General features: G+C 39.5%; 2 protein-coding genes across 2 annotated transcripts in view; both read right to left on the bottom strand.

Annotated features, from left to right (window-relative positions):
- MARCHF3 (membrane associated ring-CH-type finger 3) overlaps window positions 1-13138 on the bottom strand; it is a 177217-nt gene extending 164079 nt beyond the window's left edge. The window contains exons 1-3 of the mRNA XM_050795763.1: window positions 13102-13138; window positions 7170-7226; window positions 1923-2001 (exon numbers count right to left, since the gene is read on the bottom strand). The gene's annotated coding sequence lies outside the window, so the exon portion shown is untranslated. The remainder of the gene's footprint in view (window positions 1-1922; window positions 2002-7169; window positions 7227-13101) is intronic.
- Window positions 5872-19569, bottom strand: part of C6H5orf63 (chromosome 6 C5orf63 homolog) — a 471154-nt gene continuing 457456 nt past the window's right edge. The window contains exons 3-6 of the mRNA XM_050795768.1: window positions 13102-13222; window positions 7170-7226; window positions 6460-6515; window positions 5872-6052 (exon numbers count right to left, since the gene is read on the bottom strand). Of these exons, the coding sequence (XP_050651725.1) occupies window positions 5965-6052; window positions 6460-6515; window positions 7170-7226; window positions 13102-13222 (322 nt within the window). The 3' untranslated portion in view covers window positions 5872-5964. The remainder of the gene's footprint in view (window positions 6053-6459; window positions 6516-7169; window positions 7227-13101; window positions 13223-19569) is intronic.

Raw genomic sequence — 19569 nt, 5'->3', positions numbered from 1 at the left:
CAAGATAATTTTCCCATCTCAAGATCCTTAATTGCATCTACAAAGTCCTTTATGCATGTAAGTAACAGGTTCCAGGAATTAGGACCTGGATATCTTTGGGGACTATTCTTCCTATAGCAGCATTGATTTTCTGATTTTCAAATCTGATGTCTTCTGTTCAGTCCTCATCCTAACTCTCTTGCTATTTGATACTGTCAGTTACTCAGGGAAAAGCTCCTCCCTGACTTTCATGATTATTTTCCACTGATATGATTTCTTTATTGTCTGTCTCTCCCCTAGAATGCAAGACTCTGAGAGTAGGAATCCTGGCTATCTTGTTTGTTGTTTTATCCCCAGTGCTTGGAATAATACCTGCCACTATCAAATCACAAAAGGCATCATGTAATGTAAATTGGATGAACTTCTCCCATTCCTATTTCCACCACCACTCTCTTATTTTCCTTCACGGGCAACTTTGTCTGTTCTCATGGGTCAAGATTAGTATTCTCCAGGGTTTGGGAATAGCTTGCTTTTCTCCTTATATGCCAGGTGGCCACAGTTCCAACCATACTCAGTGGGTTCTCAAATGTATACCTTAACCCCAGACCTTTGTTTTGCACTTCTAACTTTAATCTTTACCTTGATATCCCACAAGCATGGAGAATTCACCATGTCTCGTCTTTCCCATCCACCAAGCACAGCCAAAAACCAACTTTTCCTTCCTCTTATATTCTCTGCCTCAGGGAATAAAAAGTATCAGAATTCATCCCATAGTGTAAGCAAGAAAACTAGGAGTTATCCCAGAATCCATGCTTTCTCTCTACTCCCCTCTCCACATCACTACCCACCCATCTAGTCAGTCATTAAGTTCTGTCAACCTCACTCCTAAATATCTCCTGATATCTCTTTCTATCTGACTCCCATTGCCTTGGTTCATGTCCTCATTACTCCTGTGGAGTAGGATATAAATGAACTCGCCAATGTGTTCCTCCTGACTTCTCTTGAGTATGGTAGAATGTCACACTCTTAAGCTTTTTGGAGGTGTGCCAGAGTTGCTGGTCATTGCCTGTCCTGCTTCTGGTCTCTGCCAGTGGGCAGTGACTGTGATTTGCATACTGCTTCCATAGCCAATTGGCCCAGGGATGGGCTTCTGTCCTAAAGGTGGCTCCTTATATAGATTTGGTCAGCCAACTTAGGTCATGGGTGCCTGGTTGTAAAATATAAGCTGGGAAAAATTCCTCTTTTAGGATTTCAGAATAGAGAAACCTGAGAGGCTCAGGGTGCTGTATTGCTGAACAGAAAGGTCAGCAGTAATGATGGGCATGAGCAGGCTGCAGCTATGAGGAAGCAGATACTGTGTGTAAGCAGGGGAGCTGTGAGCCAGGAGAAACCGGGGAAGAAAATAAGCCAAGGCACTGTGAGAAGGGTAATGTTTCAGTTTTGGGTGGTTCTTTAATTGGACTTCTGAAGCCTGGCTGTATTGTGATTCCTACTGTCAGATGTCCATGAGATTGCTGCATTATTTAAAAAACCCCAGTCTGAGTATGCCCTTGTTTCCTGCAATAAACTGGCCAAAGAGCTATGTGTTCCAGTAAGCTCATAATGTTATGAGGAGACATGTGGAAGAAAGAGGCACTATTCTAGAGCAGAAATATGAAGTTCCAAACTATTCCACTTCTTCATAAGGCATTAGGTTGAAGCGGGGGGAAAAAAAGGAAGGTTGTATCACTTTTTCCTTTGGAGGTGAATGAGGAGCTTCTTATATCAAAATTAATCTTCATATAAAAGGAACAAATTGATCCTTGCAAACATAATTTCAGAAAGGAAAAGTAATTGCTGCTACAAACATCACATGAAAATCACAGTAATAGGTGACATAAAACTGATACTCGCCAGTGGGATAATCAAACCACCTTTTAGATGCCATATTTCTAGATATCTACCTTTCATTTTGCCAACTGTTGGGACCCATGGGTTTGCTGAAGATCTCCAGGATACTTAGTCACATGACCATATTCCACTCTGAAATAAGAATTGATGAGTAAGTTTATTGAAGATCTATAGGTTAAAACCAACATTAGGTATATGTAACTAATACTCTAAATATGAGATACCTTCAGAAAGCATCTTTCTGTCTCCCTCTATCCCTATATATTTGGTGGATGAATTTTTCGCTGTTTAAGATAAAAACAACAGGTCATTTCGGGACTCTTGAACATTCTCAGGCAATAGAATGCCCCATAGTCACTTGAAATTGTTTTTGGTGCACCTAATGTCATAATCAAAACTTAAAACGTGGTTTAAAGTTAAGTTGTATCTTTTCCCTGACTGAGAAGCCATGTCCGGGTGGGAAGCTGAGGAAGGGGAGCGTCTTCCTCTCCTTGTTCTTGGCAGCTTCTGATCCTTCTAGAGTTGCTATGGGAGAAGGAAAAAGTGGAGACGGGTGAGAATGTTCTTATTTCAGTGGTGGAGTTGTATACTGGCCTACTTTCTGGACCCGACAGTTAAAGCAGACCACACTTGGCATAGGCTGTTGTGGTTTCTTGGGAGACTGTACCCATTACTGGTGATGTCTTGCCTGCAGTTCCCTGATTCGGGCAAACGGGCTCTCCATTCAAGCAGACCCCTCAGCCCCTAGGAACCCAGTGTTCCCCTCTGGGTCTCCCCTTCTGAGGTGTGCCTGCAACGAAGGTGCCCTCATACCAGTCCCCTCTCACATTTGGTTCATATTTGGTCCACGAGGACACACACACACAGACACACACACACACACACACACACACACACACACACACACTTACTTCCCACGAGGACACACACACACAGACACACACACACACACACACACACACACACACACACACACACACACACACACACACACACACACTCTTACTTCCCTGGGACAAACTCAGAAAAACAGCATCAGCTGCCTTCACTGTACAGCCAAAGCTGCTTGCTAAACTATCTCTTGCCTGATTTCCCAGGAGAATTAGACCACTATGTTCTTCTTACCCAAGGACATACATTCGCTTTCCAGTGAGTCCAACTTATGCCCCTCCCTCTTGATATGAAGTGACTCCCAACCTTTCTACTTTGGTAGAAAATAAGTGAGAGGACATCTTATTTTTAAAAAACTCCTCCAAAGATCCTCTCTCCCAGGTTCATAATAATCCTCCACGTGATCTAGTATTTCCTTGAAATGTAGCATCTATTATTTCTTCGTGCCTCAGCCAATACTTTAGTTTGAGCATCCTATATCATGGGATTCTTGTTTGAAATTCTAGTATCAGAAATTTGTTGTTGAAAACCTGTTTCACCTTTAGTCTCTGCACTTCCTGCAAACCATAACCACATGGTTATACTCAGGTAAGAAGGGCTCCAAGAGAACAAATGTCTCTAGGCTTTCTGGCCAGCCATGCTTTCTGAAGGAAACCAATGGATTGTCTCCATCTTAGTTGAGCAGACACTGAAAGAAACTCTTGGAACCTTTCCAACTGGTGGTCTAGGAGAAGGATCAGCAACCTAGGACCTAGGGGCTACACAAATCTCACCCTGCCTGGAGAAGGCAGGAATGTACACAGAACACCCAGACACACAAGTGGAGGACCTTGTCTGTGGCATCCCTGGTTGTATTGAGAGTGGGATTGTCCTGCAGGACTACTAGAAGGGACTGTTGAGCTCAGCAGGCTTAAGGACAGGAAGAAGGACTGCAACAGGCTGGGGCAGGGAGGTCAGACATCCCTGAGTAGTCAGGAGCCAGAAGGACTGACTATGGATAAAGGCAGAAAGCATGGGAGGCTACTGCTGCTGGGGCAAAAGCACATTAGCTAAGGCCTTCACAATATGGATCCCAATCTACCTTGCCAGTCTCATCTCCTTCACTCTCCTCCCCTTTACTCCAGCCACACAAAGCCACCTGGCATTTACTGAATATGCTGTGTCCTTCCACACCCTCATATTTTTACATATACTGTTTCCTTATAGAATACCCTCCTCACTCCCAATCCCCATCCATTGCTTCTATTCAGCCATCAAGACCTAGCTTAAGTCTAATTTTCTGTGAATCATTCCTGCTACTTTCCCCACCTGGTACCATTTGACACATGTCAGTTCCAGCCCTCATTGCACTATGCTATGATTTATTCACTTGTCTCTCCTTGCTCCTTAACAGATAGTATCTCAAAGACAAGGACTATGATTTATTCATTTCTGTACTCCCACTACCTACTACTGTGCTTCAATGCTGTAAGGACTTGTATTCTCTACTGCTATGTAACAAATTATCATACATTTAGCAGTTTAAAACAATACATATTTATTGTCTTTCAGTTTCTGTAAACCAGAAGTCTAGACTTGGCGTGGCTGGATTCTTGGATTAGAGTCTCACTGAGCTGAAATCAAGATGTTGGTCAAGGCTGCAGTTCTCATCTGTCGTTGTGGATCCTCTTCTAAGTTTACTAATTATTGGCAGAATTCATTTCCTTGAAGCTATAGGACTGATGTCCCCATCTTTCTGCTAGTTTTTGGCTGAGAACTACTCAGTTCCCAGAGGCTACCCAGTTTCTTGCCATGTGGTTCCACTAGGCAATTCACAGAATGCTTGCTTTCTTCCCGGCTTGCTAGAGTACATCTCTCTACTTTCCTCTTTATAACTAAGCAGAGAGAATTCTCTGCTTTTAAAGGGCTCACCCAGTTAGGTCAGGCCCACCCAGGATAATTTGCCTTTTGCCATATAATGTAACATCATCACAGCAGTGATATTTCCACCCACACTCAAAGGGACAGGGAATTATCCAAGAGTGGGGATCACTGGGGTCATCCTAGAATTCTGTCTACCCCAGGGTTCAATATTTGTGTCAAATAAATGTTCTAGAAATTTGTAAATTATAAACACTGCTATTCAATTGCTAAGATTTTGTTCTTTTCTTTTTCTTTCTTTTTTTTTTTTTAAGAGACATGGTCTCACTATGTTGCCCATAGTGACTCAAACTTCCGGGCTCTTCTGCTTCAGCCTCTCAAGTAGCTGGGACTACAGGCATGTACCACTGTACTCAGCTTAAAAGGCCTTTTCAGTTGCTTCCAGATTTGTGTTGAATCCAGAATGGTTGGGGATACTGTATGTGAGATAACAGGAGCCCCCTGCAATGAGTCCACAGAGTACTGGAAATCTGGGGCTGTGGGGCAGGACCTGGCCTGCCAACTGACTGGCTGTGTGACCTTGGGTTAAGTCCCTGATATTCTCTGAATTCAGACTCCTCCTCATATATAAAATGGGAGAGTGGGACTAGATAATGTCTAAGGTCAGCTAGCTCTAATATTCTATATTAAGACTGAATCATCCTGATCAAATTAAAATCTAGTGACTCACAGTATCCAAATTCATTCAAATAGTTTAAAAAATAATTTCATTACACATGGAATTGCAGTGGTAAGATTTTAAGAGGAAAGGCAGTTTTGTTTTCAAGTGAATCCATTTCTACACTGGCTTAATCTGACTAAATATAAATAAGGGTATGCAAATACATTTCTACTCTTTACATAGAATGGCAAAGAGTATTTTATCTTTAGATGACATATTTATGAGTGATTTTTTCCAAGATATTAAAATTTGATTTTAAAAAACCTACTGTCTTAAAATAAGTTAAATTAACTCAATGGATAGTAACTGAATAACTACGAAAGGCAGTCCTCAAATATTACAAATCAATTTAATAACTGTGTAGAGAATGTTGAGATTTTTATATAAATTTTAGGGGTTTAAGTCTTTCTTTTGTTTTTCTCAAATGATGCCTTTTTGGCTAGGATAATAATTCTCTTCTACTCAACAAAAATGAACTCTAATTTTAAACAGGTATTATTAAATCCCACTGAATAGGCTTCATGCAGATGTATTCCTTAAAACATCCCTTTATTGACTGTGCACAGTTATTAACAATTCACATTTCACTTTATCTACTGAGTGGAAGAGCATTTATTCTTTCATTAAAAAGTTAAGCCCTCCGGGGCAGCAGCAGGAATGCAGAACCTTCTTCCTATAAATGGCATTGCCCAGTGAATGTGAAGTGCTTCTCTATTAATACAAAAAGGATAAATAAGACAAATGGACTTCTCTCTCCCTCCATCATCTCCCTCCCTGCCAGTATGCTCTTCTTATTTCATAAAATGCCATTAGGCAAATAGTTCCCACACTGATATGTCCATCAACCAAAAGAGGAATGTCAACATTTATTTGGCACCACTGAATTCAGAACATCCTTAGGGTTTTGTACAAGTGACAAAATGAGTATCAGGCCATGGTCATTTCCTTAGGAAGATGCTTTATGGGAGGAGAGGGTGGAAAATCATGAGGACATAAGTCAGCCTCCAGTACTTTGCTGCTCAAGTTTCAGGAGCTGTTTTTCAAGTTTTGAGGTGTTTACTCGATGCATCATCAGAAACTGGCCATTCAAGTGAAAGACAGGAATGTCAAATTTATACCTTTCATACCAGACAGAGTTTTCTGGAAGTGTGATGTTTACCTCCTGTAAAATGAACTGAAACAGAGACAGACTAAAGCTCTGTAGTTTAGAGACCATGGGGTGATGTAACAACTGCAGTGATAAACGGATCCCCAGACCATTGCTTATGCTGTTTTCCTTATAGTTGCTTTTTTAGGTCCACAGTCATCTAACATCCCTGATTTCCAAAACTTGACTGGTTTCATTATATTTTCTACTTCCTGATCTTGCTGCTTTTCTGTTACCCTTGTTACATTCCGCATCAGGACAGTACTCAGTTCCAATGAAATAAAACATGTCTCAGTCGGGAAGCTGACTGAGAATTAGGACAGAAATGTTTTGGTTATAGGAACTGGAAAGGTGTATGTTACATGAAAACACATTGGTGCAAACTGCAAAACAAGATAAAAGGAATGAGGCAAAAGTTTAAAGAAAACACGAATACTGCACCTGCTAGTTAACTTTGACTCATTAAGAGCAAGAGTAAGAAAACCAGTACTGCTCAGAGAAAAATACTTAGGTGTAATGAGTTTTATGGTAATAAGCACTAAACTCTCTCTGAAGAATAGAAAGAAAATTTAAATGAAAAATCATTTAATCTCTTTTCCTAAAGAAAGGATCCAGGCAGATACTTTATACCACATCTAATATTCATTCCACATACATAAAAGCCACACTGTATTATATTACCCTGTTTTTATACGGCTTGAGTACTTCCTTGGCTTCATCACAAAGGGGGCATGGGTCCTACAGGAAGAAAAAAAAAATCAAGCGATTAAACCCAAAGAATGGCATTTGCCCTTACAAAAACAAAACAAAACAAAAAACCCCTAAGAGGCACATTATACTTATTTTAAAGAATAGTTTTCTGTCACGTTAGTTACACAGCTTTTCCAAAGTAAAACACTACCACAGAATCTTATAAATAATATTTCATAGACTCTCTGCATTTTTTTTTTGGTTGTTTTGTTCTGATTTTTCTCCATAAATGAAGCTATGTGTATGTGTATTATACATACACATAGATGTTTCTCTTTTTCACTGATCTAAGGACTTTGTCCTTACTAGGTCAGGTGCACCCTTGTGGCCTCATACAGTTGGCCTGGCTGACACCACGAGGATGGCTTAAAGTCTGTTCTGACTGAAAAGCACTGAGCCTTGCCAGCCTGTTTTTCCTAATCAGTCCACAGGAACAAACCCATTAGAATGGAGTTAGATAGTAATTGCCTCATCTTTAAAAAGGAAAACAAATCTCTATTCACTTCAATGATTATTGCACCGCCTGTTTTCTCATTACAAGTGTCAACAATAAGTTTCCTGGACAAATTCTCCACCTGAAGAGCAAACAACTTTTAGTGTCCATTGTTTGCACTCATAAACCATCTAGCAGAGAAGTCTGATGAGAATACTATGGATCGGCAGATTTTATTTTTTTCTACTTTCTCCTATATTTTTATTATACGTTTATTATATATATTATATATATGAGACTATATTTTTTTATTATACTTTAAGTTCTAGGGCACATGTGCACAACGTGCAGTTTTGTTACATATGTATACATGTGCCATGTTGGTTTGCTGCACCCATTAACTTGTCATTTACATTAGGTATTTCTCCTAATGCTATCCCTCCCGCCTCCCTCCACCCGACGACAGGCCCCAGTGTGTGATGTTCCCCACCCTGTGTTCAAGTGTTCTCATGGTTCAATTCCCACCTATGAGTGAGAACATGCGGTGTTTGGTTTTCTGTCCATGTGATAGTTTGCTCAGAATGATGGTTTCCAGCTTCATCCACGTCCCTACAAAGGACATGAACTCATCCTTTTTATGGCTGTATAGTATTCCATGGTGTATATATGCCATATTTTCTTAATCCAGTCTATCACTGATGGACATTTGGGTTGGTTCCAAGTCTTTGCTATTGTGAATAGTGCCACAATAAACATACATGTGTGCATGTGTCTTTAGAGTAGCATGATTTATAATCCTTTGGGTATATACCCAGTAATAGGATTGCTGGGTCAAATGGTATTTCTAGTTCTAGATCCTTGAGGAGTCACCACACTGTCTTCCACAATGGTTGACCTAGTTTACACTCCCACCAACAGTGTAGAAGCATTCCTATTTCTCCACATCCTCTCCAGCACCTGTTGTTTCCTGACTTTTTAATGATTGCCATTCTAACTGGTGTGAGATGGTATCTCATTGTGGTTTTGATTTGCATTTCTCTGATGACCAGTGATGATGAGCATTTTTTCATGTGTCTGTTGGCTGCATAGATGTCTTCTTTTGAGAAGTGTCTGTTCATATCCTTTGCCCACTTTTTGATGGAGTTGTTATTTTCTTGTAAATTTGTTTAAGTTCTTTGTAGATTCTGGGTATTAGCCCTTTGTCAGATGAGTAGATTGCAAAAACTTTCTCCCATTCAGTAGGTTGGCTGTTCACTCTGATGGTAGTTTCTTTTGCTGTGCAGAACCTCTTTAGTTTAATTAGATCCCATTTGTCTATTTTGGCTTTTGTTGCCATTGCTTTTGGTGTTTTAGTCATGAAGTCCTTGCCCATGCCTATGTCCTGAATGGTATTGCCTAGGTTTTCTTCTAGGGTTTTTATGGTTTTAGGTCTGACATTTAAGTCTTTAATCCATCTTGAATTAATTTTTATATAAGGTATAAGGAAGGGATCCAATTTCAGCTTTCTACATATGGCTAGCCAGTTTTCCCAGCACCATTTATTAAATAGGGAATCCTTTCCCCATTTCTTGTTTTTGTCAGGTTTGTCAAAGATGGTTGTAGATGTGTGGTGTCATTTCTGAGGGCTCTGTTATTTCTGAGGGCTCTGTTCTGTTTCATTGGTCTATATCTCTGTTTTGGTACCAGTACCATGCTGTTTTGGTTACTGTAGCCTTGGAGGAAGAATCAATGTCGTGAAAATGGCCATACTGCCCAAGGTAATTTATAGATTCAATGCCATTTCCATCAAGCTACCAATGACTTTCTTCACAGAATCGGAAAAAACTACATTAAATTTCATATGGAATCAAAAAAGAGCCCGCATTGCCAAGACAATCCTAAGCAAAAAGAACAAAGTTGGAGACATCACGCTACCTGACTTCAAACTATAATACAAGGCTACACTGGCAGATTTTAAAGGCTTCTCGGCCCTTGACTGAACAGGGACCTGCTATAGGTTCTCTTGCATGAGCTCAAAACAGACCCCAAATTACTTATGCTTATATAAAACCTTCTTTTTAACAGGACAGGAAGAGATAAGCTATTATGTAAAAGAGAGGCCTTTCCTCCAGCTTAACTCATAGCTTGTTTTGAAATAAGAACTTAGACCATTAAAGGTTCTTTCTGGCCCTAATTTCCTAGAACAGAGAATTGGCTTATCATGTTATTATTAGCATTAGCAATACATAGATTATGGATAGTTTGTAATGTTTTAAGATAATCATCCTAAAATTTTCAGAGAAAGTTTCAAAAAGTCAACACAGGATCTGAAAAGCAAAAAAACATACTAAATTCAGAAGTACCAAATGTGCTAAACTTTTGCTTTTATATTAAAAACTTTAGAAGAATCTACATTGGGTTTTTTGTTTTGTTTTGTTTTTTAGACCTGGGGTCCACAGAAGTCTATGCAAATTATACCTGAAAATATGTGTATATATTTTTATGAAGAAAGGCTCATCAAATTTTAAAAGGATAAAGAACCAAAAAAAGATACCAGTGGGATGGACCATTCAAATATCCTTCTCTAGGATTTTCCATGACACTTGTTATTTACTCTGTCCCTAAACCATAGTGGACATTGTTGGGTTGGCTGCCCACCACCCACTCCCCTTTCTTGTAGCAAGCATGCTATAATATTGATTCACAGGAACTACTCTCAGCATGTGGCTGATTCCATCCCAGAACAAGAAAGGTGAGAAACCTGACTTAGGCTCAGGCAATCAGTGCATCCTATCCCTCAAGAATGGGCCAATCAGAGTTTTGCTGGAGTTTCTGTAGATGTCTGAGATGTGAGATCTGAGGCTTGGGATGGTTGCAGTCATCTATGATGTATTAGTCCATTTTCATGCTGTTGATAAATATATGCCCAAGACTGGGCAATTTATGAAAGAAAGAGGTTTATTGGACTTACAGTTCCACATGGCGGGGGAGGCCTCACAATGATGGCGGAAGGCAAGGAGGAGCAAGTCACATCTTACATGGATGGCAGCAGGCAAAGATAGAGCTTGTGCTGAGAAACTGCCGTTTTCAAAACCATCAGATCTCATGAGACCCATTCACTATCACAAGAACAGCACAGGAAAGACTCGCCCCCATAATTCAATCACTTCCCACCAGGTCCCTCCCACAACATGTGGGAATTATGGGATCATAAGATGAGATTTGGGTGGGGACACAGAGCCAAACCATATCACATGAGAGGAACCAAAGAGGGATTTAACTCCGAGGATGCAAAGCTGAAGAGATTGTTAACATGTTTAGTTCCTAAATCAAGATGTTCCTGAAACCAGACCAACTCCAAAATCTTTTTGTTTAACTCACTCTAGGAAGTACGTTCTATTTTTCATAACCGATAGCAATCTGATACTATACTTTTAAGCATTTACTTCACTGGATTATAAGCTGCCAAAGGTGGGAGTGCCATCTTCTTATGTGCCTAATGGTACAGAATAAACATTAAGTATAAATACTAAGTTGAATGGAAATTGGTGTGTTTTTTTGTTTTGTTTTTAATAAATGTTTTTGGCTATATCAGCTGCTGCCCAAACTGAAGAACAGTACAGAACTGTTAGGCTGAGTGAGCAACACCAGCCTTAAGGGATTATTTAACTTCTGTGGTTTGCACATGGGTTTCCCATCATAGACTCTCAGATGATGAAATATTTTTAGTTCCATAATTTCCAACAGTGCAATATATGCTTACAGATATAAAAAGTAGTTTAGATTAAATATTTTCATCAATAAATTCATTTTTAAAACTCATTAAACTTCATTATTAGGTAACTGTCATATATATCCAAATTGCTAAAATGCCTGAAATCTCAAAAACCTACTGAAAAGAGATCTTTGTTTGAATTGCAGTATTATTCACCAAAGTTACTTCTATTAATCTGCACTGTATTTCTTTTTTGTTAAGTCACACAAAGTGATGTTAATTAGCAAAAAAGGAAATCAGTAATATCTGTATTATAATTTCAGGGAGACAAAGCTGTTAAACATTTTAAAACTAGCTTTATGGCTTAAAACTAGTATTAGGGATAAGAAAACAAGTACAATCAGTCCTCATTATTTATGGATTCCATATTTATGAATTTGCCTAATTGCTAAAACTTCTTTGCAACCCCCAAATCAATACTTGAAGTGCTTTTGCAGGTATTCACAGACATGCACATGCATAGAGTGGTGAGAGATTTCAGTCACCCGAAGCACTCATTCTATGCTGAGGTCAAACAAGGTGATGCTCTGCCTTCTTGTTTTAGCTCTCATACTGCAAATGGAAGCTAGTGTCCTTTTCATCGTCTGAATAGTGCCAGGATTTTTGCATTTTTGTGCTTTTCATTGATGATTTCACTGTTTAAATAAGCCCCCAGACATAGTGCTGAAGTGCTGGCGAGTGTTCCTAAGCACAAGAAGACTGTGATGTGCCTTATGGAGAAAATACATGTGTTCAATAAGCTTCATTTAGGCATGAGTTATACACAGTTGCTATTGGCTGTGAGTTGAGTGTTAATGAATCAACAATATATATTAAATAAGGTATCTTTATTAAAACAATTTTTTTCTCAACTTTTATTTTAGGTTTGGGGGTACATGTGCAGGTTTGTCACATAGGTAAATTGCATGCCACTGGGGTTTGGTGTATAAATGATTTCGTCACCCAGGTAGTAAGCATACACCTGATAGGCAGTTTTTCGATCCTCACCCTCCACCCTCAAGTAGGCCCCGGTGTCTATCATTCCCCTCTTTGTGTCCATGTGTACTCAATGTTTAGCTCCCACTTATAAGTGAGAACATGCGGTATTTGGTTTTCTGTTCCTGTGTTAATTTGCTTAGGATAATGGCCTCTAACTGCATCCATGTTGCTGCAAAGACATGATTTCATCTATTTTATGGCTGCATAGTATTCCATGGTGCATATGTAAAAATAAAGTATCTTTAAACAGAATCACACATAAAATAAGGTTCTGTATTTGGTAGGCTGATGAAAATATGACCAGAGACTCATAGGAACCTGTGTATTTCCCCTAGGAGCAATGGTTCAATATTCACTAATTCAGGGTTCAAGGTGACTTTATAGAACATAATTACCACAAATAAAGATAATTGATTGCATTTCTAAATGATACATTTTAAAACATCATATTATAACCTATACGTCATTTTTTTCAATGTAGGGGCCAGATGACCATTAAATACATGAATTTACCCTCTGATAATTGGGAGATAATAAGGCATCTGGGTAGAAAACTGAGTTGCTGCTGTTGTGCTGATAGAGAAATTGAAGAGCAGGTCTGAAGAAAGTTTATTCCATTGCCTTTCCTTCCAACTTTGTCCCCTTTTCTTAAATGTACAACTTTCTTCACCCAACAATTTTACTTTTTCACTTTGTACCTTTGTGAATAAGGTCAGCACAGGCAGAGTTGTCTTAGAGGCAGAGCAATTTCTCAGGAAGAGTCCAAAGGCGGATCTGGCAAGCGGCATGCTATTTCCTTGAAACCAGAGCATCTTAATTCTGCCAAAAGAAAAATAAAGCAGTAAACTTATGTGCCCTAGACTTTGTTCCTTACAATATGAACAGTAATTTGCAAGCTTATGATGGAATTTGCAGGCTTTAGAAGTGTTTCTTCAAGTCCAGGAGTGCTGGAAAGACCTAGAAATTTGGCAAGTCTCTCTGACGTCTCAACGTTCATTGTATTCCAAACAAAACAGAATTTAGAATAGAAAAAAACCCCTTGTTATGAATTAGCTGTGTGCCTAATCACTTGGTTTCTGTAAGTAAACTGCACGGGTTTGTTAATTTGAATACAAAATTTCATCTGCAGATTTTGCCAGCATCTTGATGATCCCCTAAAATGAGGACGTTTCCTGAGATGGTTTTTATTCTCATGGATAGCTTATTATACTGGCAAGCATTCAATAACACCTAGCCACTGTCATGGTAAAGAAAACAATGAGGGCCAGGTGCCATGGCTTACACCTGTAATCCCAGCACTTTGGGAGGCCAAAATGGGCAGATGACTTGAGCCCAGGAGTTTGAGACCAGCCTGGGCAACATGGCAAAACCCTATCTCTACTAAAAATACAAAAAATTAGCTGGGTGTTGTGGTGTACACCTGTAGTCCCAGCTACTCAGGAGGCTGAGGTGGGAAAATCACCTGAGCCTGGGAAGTTGGGGCTGTAGTGAGCCATGATTGCACCACTGCACTCCAGTCTGGGCGATGGGCATGATATCTTATCTCAAAAAAAAAAAAAAAGAAAAAAAGAAAAAAGAAAAGAAAAGAAAAAGAAAAAGAAACAATGGGTAGGCAGCATAAGTCCCCAGGCAAAGGTTCAGACTATCCCTTATGAGACCTATGCTTCTCCACTGTGAGACATAAGAAAACACAAAGGTGGCTGGGCGTGGTGGCTCACGCCTGTAATAGCAGCACTTTGGGAGGCCGAGGCATCACCTGAGGTCAGGAGTTTGAGACCAGCCTGACCAATATGGAGAAACCCTATTTCTACTAAAAATACAAACTAGCTGGGCATGGTGGCGGGAGCCTGTAATCCCAGCTACTCGGGACCTGAGGCAGGAGAATCACTTGAACCTGGGCGGCGGAGATTGCGATGAGCCAAGATTGCGCCATTGCACTCCAGCCTGGGCAACAAGAGCAAAACTCCATCTCAAAAAACCAAAAACAAAAACAAAAAACACAAAGCTATACTTACAGGAACTATAGGAGAGAATCAGGCTGAGTTACCTTGTCAGAAAAAAAAAATCTACTCAACTCCTTAAGAAGTGTTTTAAAAGGAGATTATCATAACTTTTGGAAACCTTATACACAAATGTACTTGTGTTTCTACTGGAGGTATTCCAGTAAGAACAGCTTGGTGATCGCAGCATCCCAAACACTAGGCTTTGAAGCTTCCTCATCCTGCTACTTTGCTCAACATAAGACATAAGTCCTCTGTGATGCTACAATCATTCTGTTTATTCCTAGTTATTCTACTGTCTCCAGCTTTGTCCTTAAAACTGTAAATATTATAATTTCACTTTAAAAACACATGTGCACTGTTGGCATTGTCATTCATCAGTATTCCCAGGATGAACTATTTCCTGAGATCATAATTTTTAAACTTTGCTTTACTGTATCTCTGCAACTCCATCTATCACTTTCCCCTCCCTTGCCTTGGCAAGTTGCAACTGTAAAGTTTCTCTTTCTGTTCCTTGAATACCCAATATAATTTCTTCCTCGTTTTGCACTTGCTTTACTTATGCATGAAAGGCTCTGAAGTAGCTTCTCCTCATTTGGCCTGGGACTCATGTCATTGCCTTGGAGGTCTTAGTGACTAACTTACCAATGTTAGCCCATCACTCCCCACCCTCACACCTTGCTGTAGTTTTCTTTTGCCCTTTACTATCTAAAATTATTTATATCCCCTCCACTACAATGCAAGTTCTATAAGAACAGGTACTTGTTCACCCCCGTATCTCTAAGTACCCACAATTAACCTGGCACATAATTGGTGCTCAAATATTTATTTGGATGTTAAAAGTATTAAAGTGAGCTTTTCTCACCTTCTTTAATCTTACCTCTAACCCTGATTAGATACTCAGTATGTACAGCAGTCACTATTTGGGCCTATTCTAAATAATAAAGATCAGTGCTCCTCAAGATCAGGGTACCCACAAAATTTTGAGCTGAGGTACTGCTGCTGGTTCTAACCCCTTCACCACCACCTCAAACCTTGCCCTCCTCTGCTCCACAGAGCATGACTATATTAATTAAATGTTAATCTTCACTGGAGACCAGGCTCCTCAGTGTAAGATTAGCCTTAAACTCATTTCAAACAGAATGATATAACTTTAGAGAAAACCACCAACCCATATCACGCTAGAATAAAGACCACAGAACAAAAAGACCGGATACTGATCCATGAAAACAACGATCATTCCCTTATTCTTCAGCCCTTACTCTTCCACTTCTACTTGGATCTCTCTGCCATCTAAATGATCCTGATAAATGCATAAAAAAGGAATATGATGAGAATTTTGCAAGGATCTGCTTACCAGTTGTTCCAAGGTAAAAAGTGGATCTAAACAATTTCATAACATTCTGTGCTACTCTCAATGAAGTGTTAATTACTGGTATATACATATTTCTATAGATTCAGCAGAATAAACAATTTTCCAATAGGTAAATGTAGTTGGAGACATATCTTCTAAACACAGCTTTGTCTACACAGGCTATAAAAGTGCAGAGGAGGTACAGAATTGTTAGCTATATTTACTCTAGGTAGAAACTTATACATCATGGGATTTGGAAAGTCTCTATGCTAATGGTGGCACGCCCTTCTAGAAGAAAGAAAATTAAAAATTAGCTTTATTAAAGGCAGAAGAATTAACTTTATTTAAGAAAAAATAGTTTTATTAAAGGTCCCTGGAAATGAGAAGGATTAGGCCATCTGTGGTGGTGACCTGACTACAACCAGGGCAGTGAACTGCAGCTACATGCTTTTGGTGAAGGGATTTAAGATTTATTGATGTCTAGCTGAAAAGAAAAGGAAAACATTGCTTTTACCTGGCTGAGTTGAGACTGAGGTATTAAGCCTTCTTTAAAAACTTCAAATTCACAACGGAAATCTGCTTCAGTTTTTCCAACATGACAAAACACAGCATGTGGTCTTGGTTGCACCCAAGACAAATAAAACCTGTCATAGTAAGCAGAGTTGCTATTCATTCCAGATTTGCTGGAGTATTTGTTCAACCAATCTACACAGCTAAGTAAAGTTTTCAGTGATGCTACAACCATTCTGTCTGTAACTAGTTCTTTTTTCCACTGTTACTCTCCATTTCTACTTTTTTACACATTTTAAATTGTTTAAACATGGCACATCTTTTTACTGAGAAATGCATCCATATTATGCAATTTTACTACCTGCATATTCTTCAAATACTCTTAAGGTATATGCATTTTATCGTATTGTTAAATTAACTTATATCTTTAGAAGCACTGTATTATAAAATTAGAGTCTGACAGAAAGAAAAAGCTCACTAAACCTCTTCTAGGCAGATAGTACGCTAAAATTCCTTAATTTCTGGCATTTACTTAATCCTAGAAAAGAAAAAATAAAATGAAAAATGATATACTTCAATGGGAACTCTATAATATTCTTAGAATATTTTACTAACTCTGTAAACCCTAACACCATTGCTGTCAATGTCACATTCACCAAATCATGCCTTCTTGAAGTAAAATCTTAATATGGGCTACTCTGTCAATGTGACATTTTCATTAGTTCTATTATTTTTGAACAGTATCTCAGCACTATAAAAAATATCCTGAAACGTGGTCTCTGCCTGTTAGCTCATGACTGTCAGAGGACAACACTTTTTTGATTATGTCATTGAATTTAGTCATGAAATATGTGTCCTTACTACACACAGAGACACGATTTTATCCTTCGTATTTTGTTATATGCCTCTATGATATGAGCAAAAAGAGCTGTGTTCACAATATCAAAGCAGCACAATTGGGTCACCTTTGTCACAGACTAAAAAAAAAAGCAAAAGACATAAGACTGGATTTAGAATGTGCTTAAAACAAATTCCACAGCCTAACAATAAAGATGGTGACTCCTGCTGTTTCAAGTCCAGTGCCCCTCAGAGGCACGGATCACCCTGAAAGAGAAAGGGAATGCTGGCCTTTCAATAAAACTGAGGTTGATTTCAGTGGTCTTTATGGCAGAGTCAAATACAACATGGGAGGAGGACTGACTGGACCAATTCAGCCCTCCTTGAAGCAAGATAAGAAAAATAACTTTATAGTATTTTCCCTGCAAGGCACTGAAGGGCACACCATTAAGGCAACTGATTATAGTACAAAAAGAAGCCAGGGTCGTTTGAGTCTTTATTAAAGATTATTCGTTTCGTGCATGAGGAGCTGCCCAGGCTATGGCTGCACATCGCTTGCATGGAGCTCCTGGATTCTTCAAACACTGTGTGTGTCTGATTAGAAGGCAAACAACATTATTCTTGCTTGAGGAGAGAAACTGACCTTCACTGACCAGAATTTTTATTCATACAAAGAATCTTTTGGCACACCAAATTTTCAAGCTCATGTGATCCCTCATCAGCAAGCTGCAGTGTTAGTTCATGTGCAAAATCAAAAAGTCTGCATCAGCCCAGGTACCGCCTTGGTTATTCAACAGATAATGTTGGAGCTTCTTCACAAGAGTATAATGTAAATTTAATGCTGAGCTGACATTAACTAAACACTATTACTGTAGCTCTCACTGAACCTATGTTCCCTAAAGAAGACTCAGGGCTTCTGTTCAGTCATTTGTGCCATGTGAGAAGTTAAGTGCTCTATTTCACATTTATTACCATCTAAGTGTAACATTCCTATTTTTACCCAAATGACTAGAAACATGTACAGACACACACACACCTCTTCTGGGAACAAAAACATTATTTTAGATTACTGGAAGTTTATGTAATGAGGTGAGGTTGCTCTTAGGGGACACATCTGGGTCACTGGGCTCTACCAGTCCAGTGAAACAAGGACAATTGATGCCTCCCCAGTGTGCCTGTGTGCTTTTGGTCAGTCATCTGTGTCCAAACCTCCCACTCTCCCAAACAAGTGGGAACCTAGCCTGGGATCTTGGGTGCAAGGGCAAGAGAGAAAATGACTCTTGTGGAGCCAAGAGTGACAAGAAGAGGCACCACATAGGGACAAAACCAAAACTGAAAATTGAGTAAATACTTTGATGTGTCAATTCCAAGGGGCTACACAGAGGGAAAATGAGGCTTTTGAACGGAAACAGGGAGTGGGGAGTAGAAGGCCCAATCTGGAGTGCGGCTCTAACTCACTGGCATACATGAGATCAGAGGTGCTTTTCTAGTGTCTCAGCCTTAGCGGCCAGGGTACCTGGCCAGGGGGAAGTATTAAGGAGGCACAGCCAACTCAAACAAAATATTGCAACAGAGATACTGAGCTAACCACCCTCCTGTGGGCCCGACTGTACGTGGTGTCACGCTCAGCTTCATTCTGACTACACAGTTTGGACTGCAGATTTGCTTCCACACAACACATTAAACTATGAATAGGCCTACATTATGGCCCAGCCCTGGGGACTGAGACGCAGCTCCTCATACCACTCCCTCTATGCAGCTTCTACTTCCAGATTTCAGTGTCAACAGGTTTACCACACAGGGGATGAGAGAAGCCAGCAGAGAATCAGTCTCCAGAGAGGATTGGTCACATGAGTGCCTGGGACAGAAACTCTTTATTTCCCTTCAAATTATGACCATGACAATTTCTAAGTATCTAGATGTCGCTATTCCACTGTTTGGACTCAATGGGTGCTACATTAATTTGTATTCAACACAGTGCTCAGTGAAAACATTCTTTAGCTATTTGAAGTGTGGGCCTTGCCTAAGATTGCAATTTCACTGAAGGTATACAGCATTTACATATCCTTCACTTAGTAGATGCGCATCCCCTTCACCCTTCTAGTTCTCAGTAACATTAAGCCATTAATTTTTTATTTTATCCTGCCTGGTGTTTAGCTCATTTTTTCACCTCTAAATAAAGCTCTCAGATGGAGTAATCAACTCCACATGTTTGATACAAGTAACAAGACTAACAAGATGTATTTCAGTCGTACAGATTCAGGAGAAAGGTGTTGAATTCTTAACTAAAACAATAAGTTTTATGTCAGGTTTCACAGTGATTAGTGAACCAATGATATCATTCACTCATTAGTTCCACAGTGGGGATGGAAAATGGGTTAAAAATGAATAAGAGTTGATCCCAACCCATGAAAATCTGGTCAGAAGTTAAGACATGTGTATGTGCAGGTAAATTAGAAATACAG

The sequence above is a fragment of the Macaca thibetana genome, chromosome 6 (assembly GCF_024542745.1).
Source record: "Macaca thibetana thibetana isolate TM-01 chromosome 6, ASM2454274v1, whole genome shotgun sequence".
In the NCBI taxonomy this organism is placed as follows: Eukaryota; Metazoa; Chordata; class Mammalia; order Primates; family Cercopithecidae; genus Macaca; species Macaca thibetana.
This window is presented reverse-complemented; position numbering and strand designations above follow the sequence as displayed.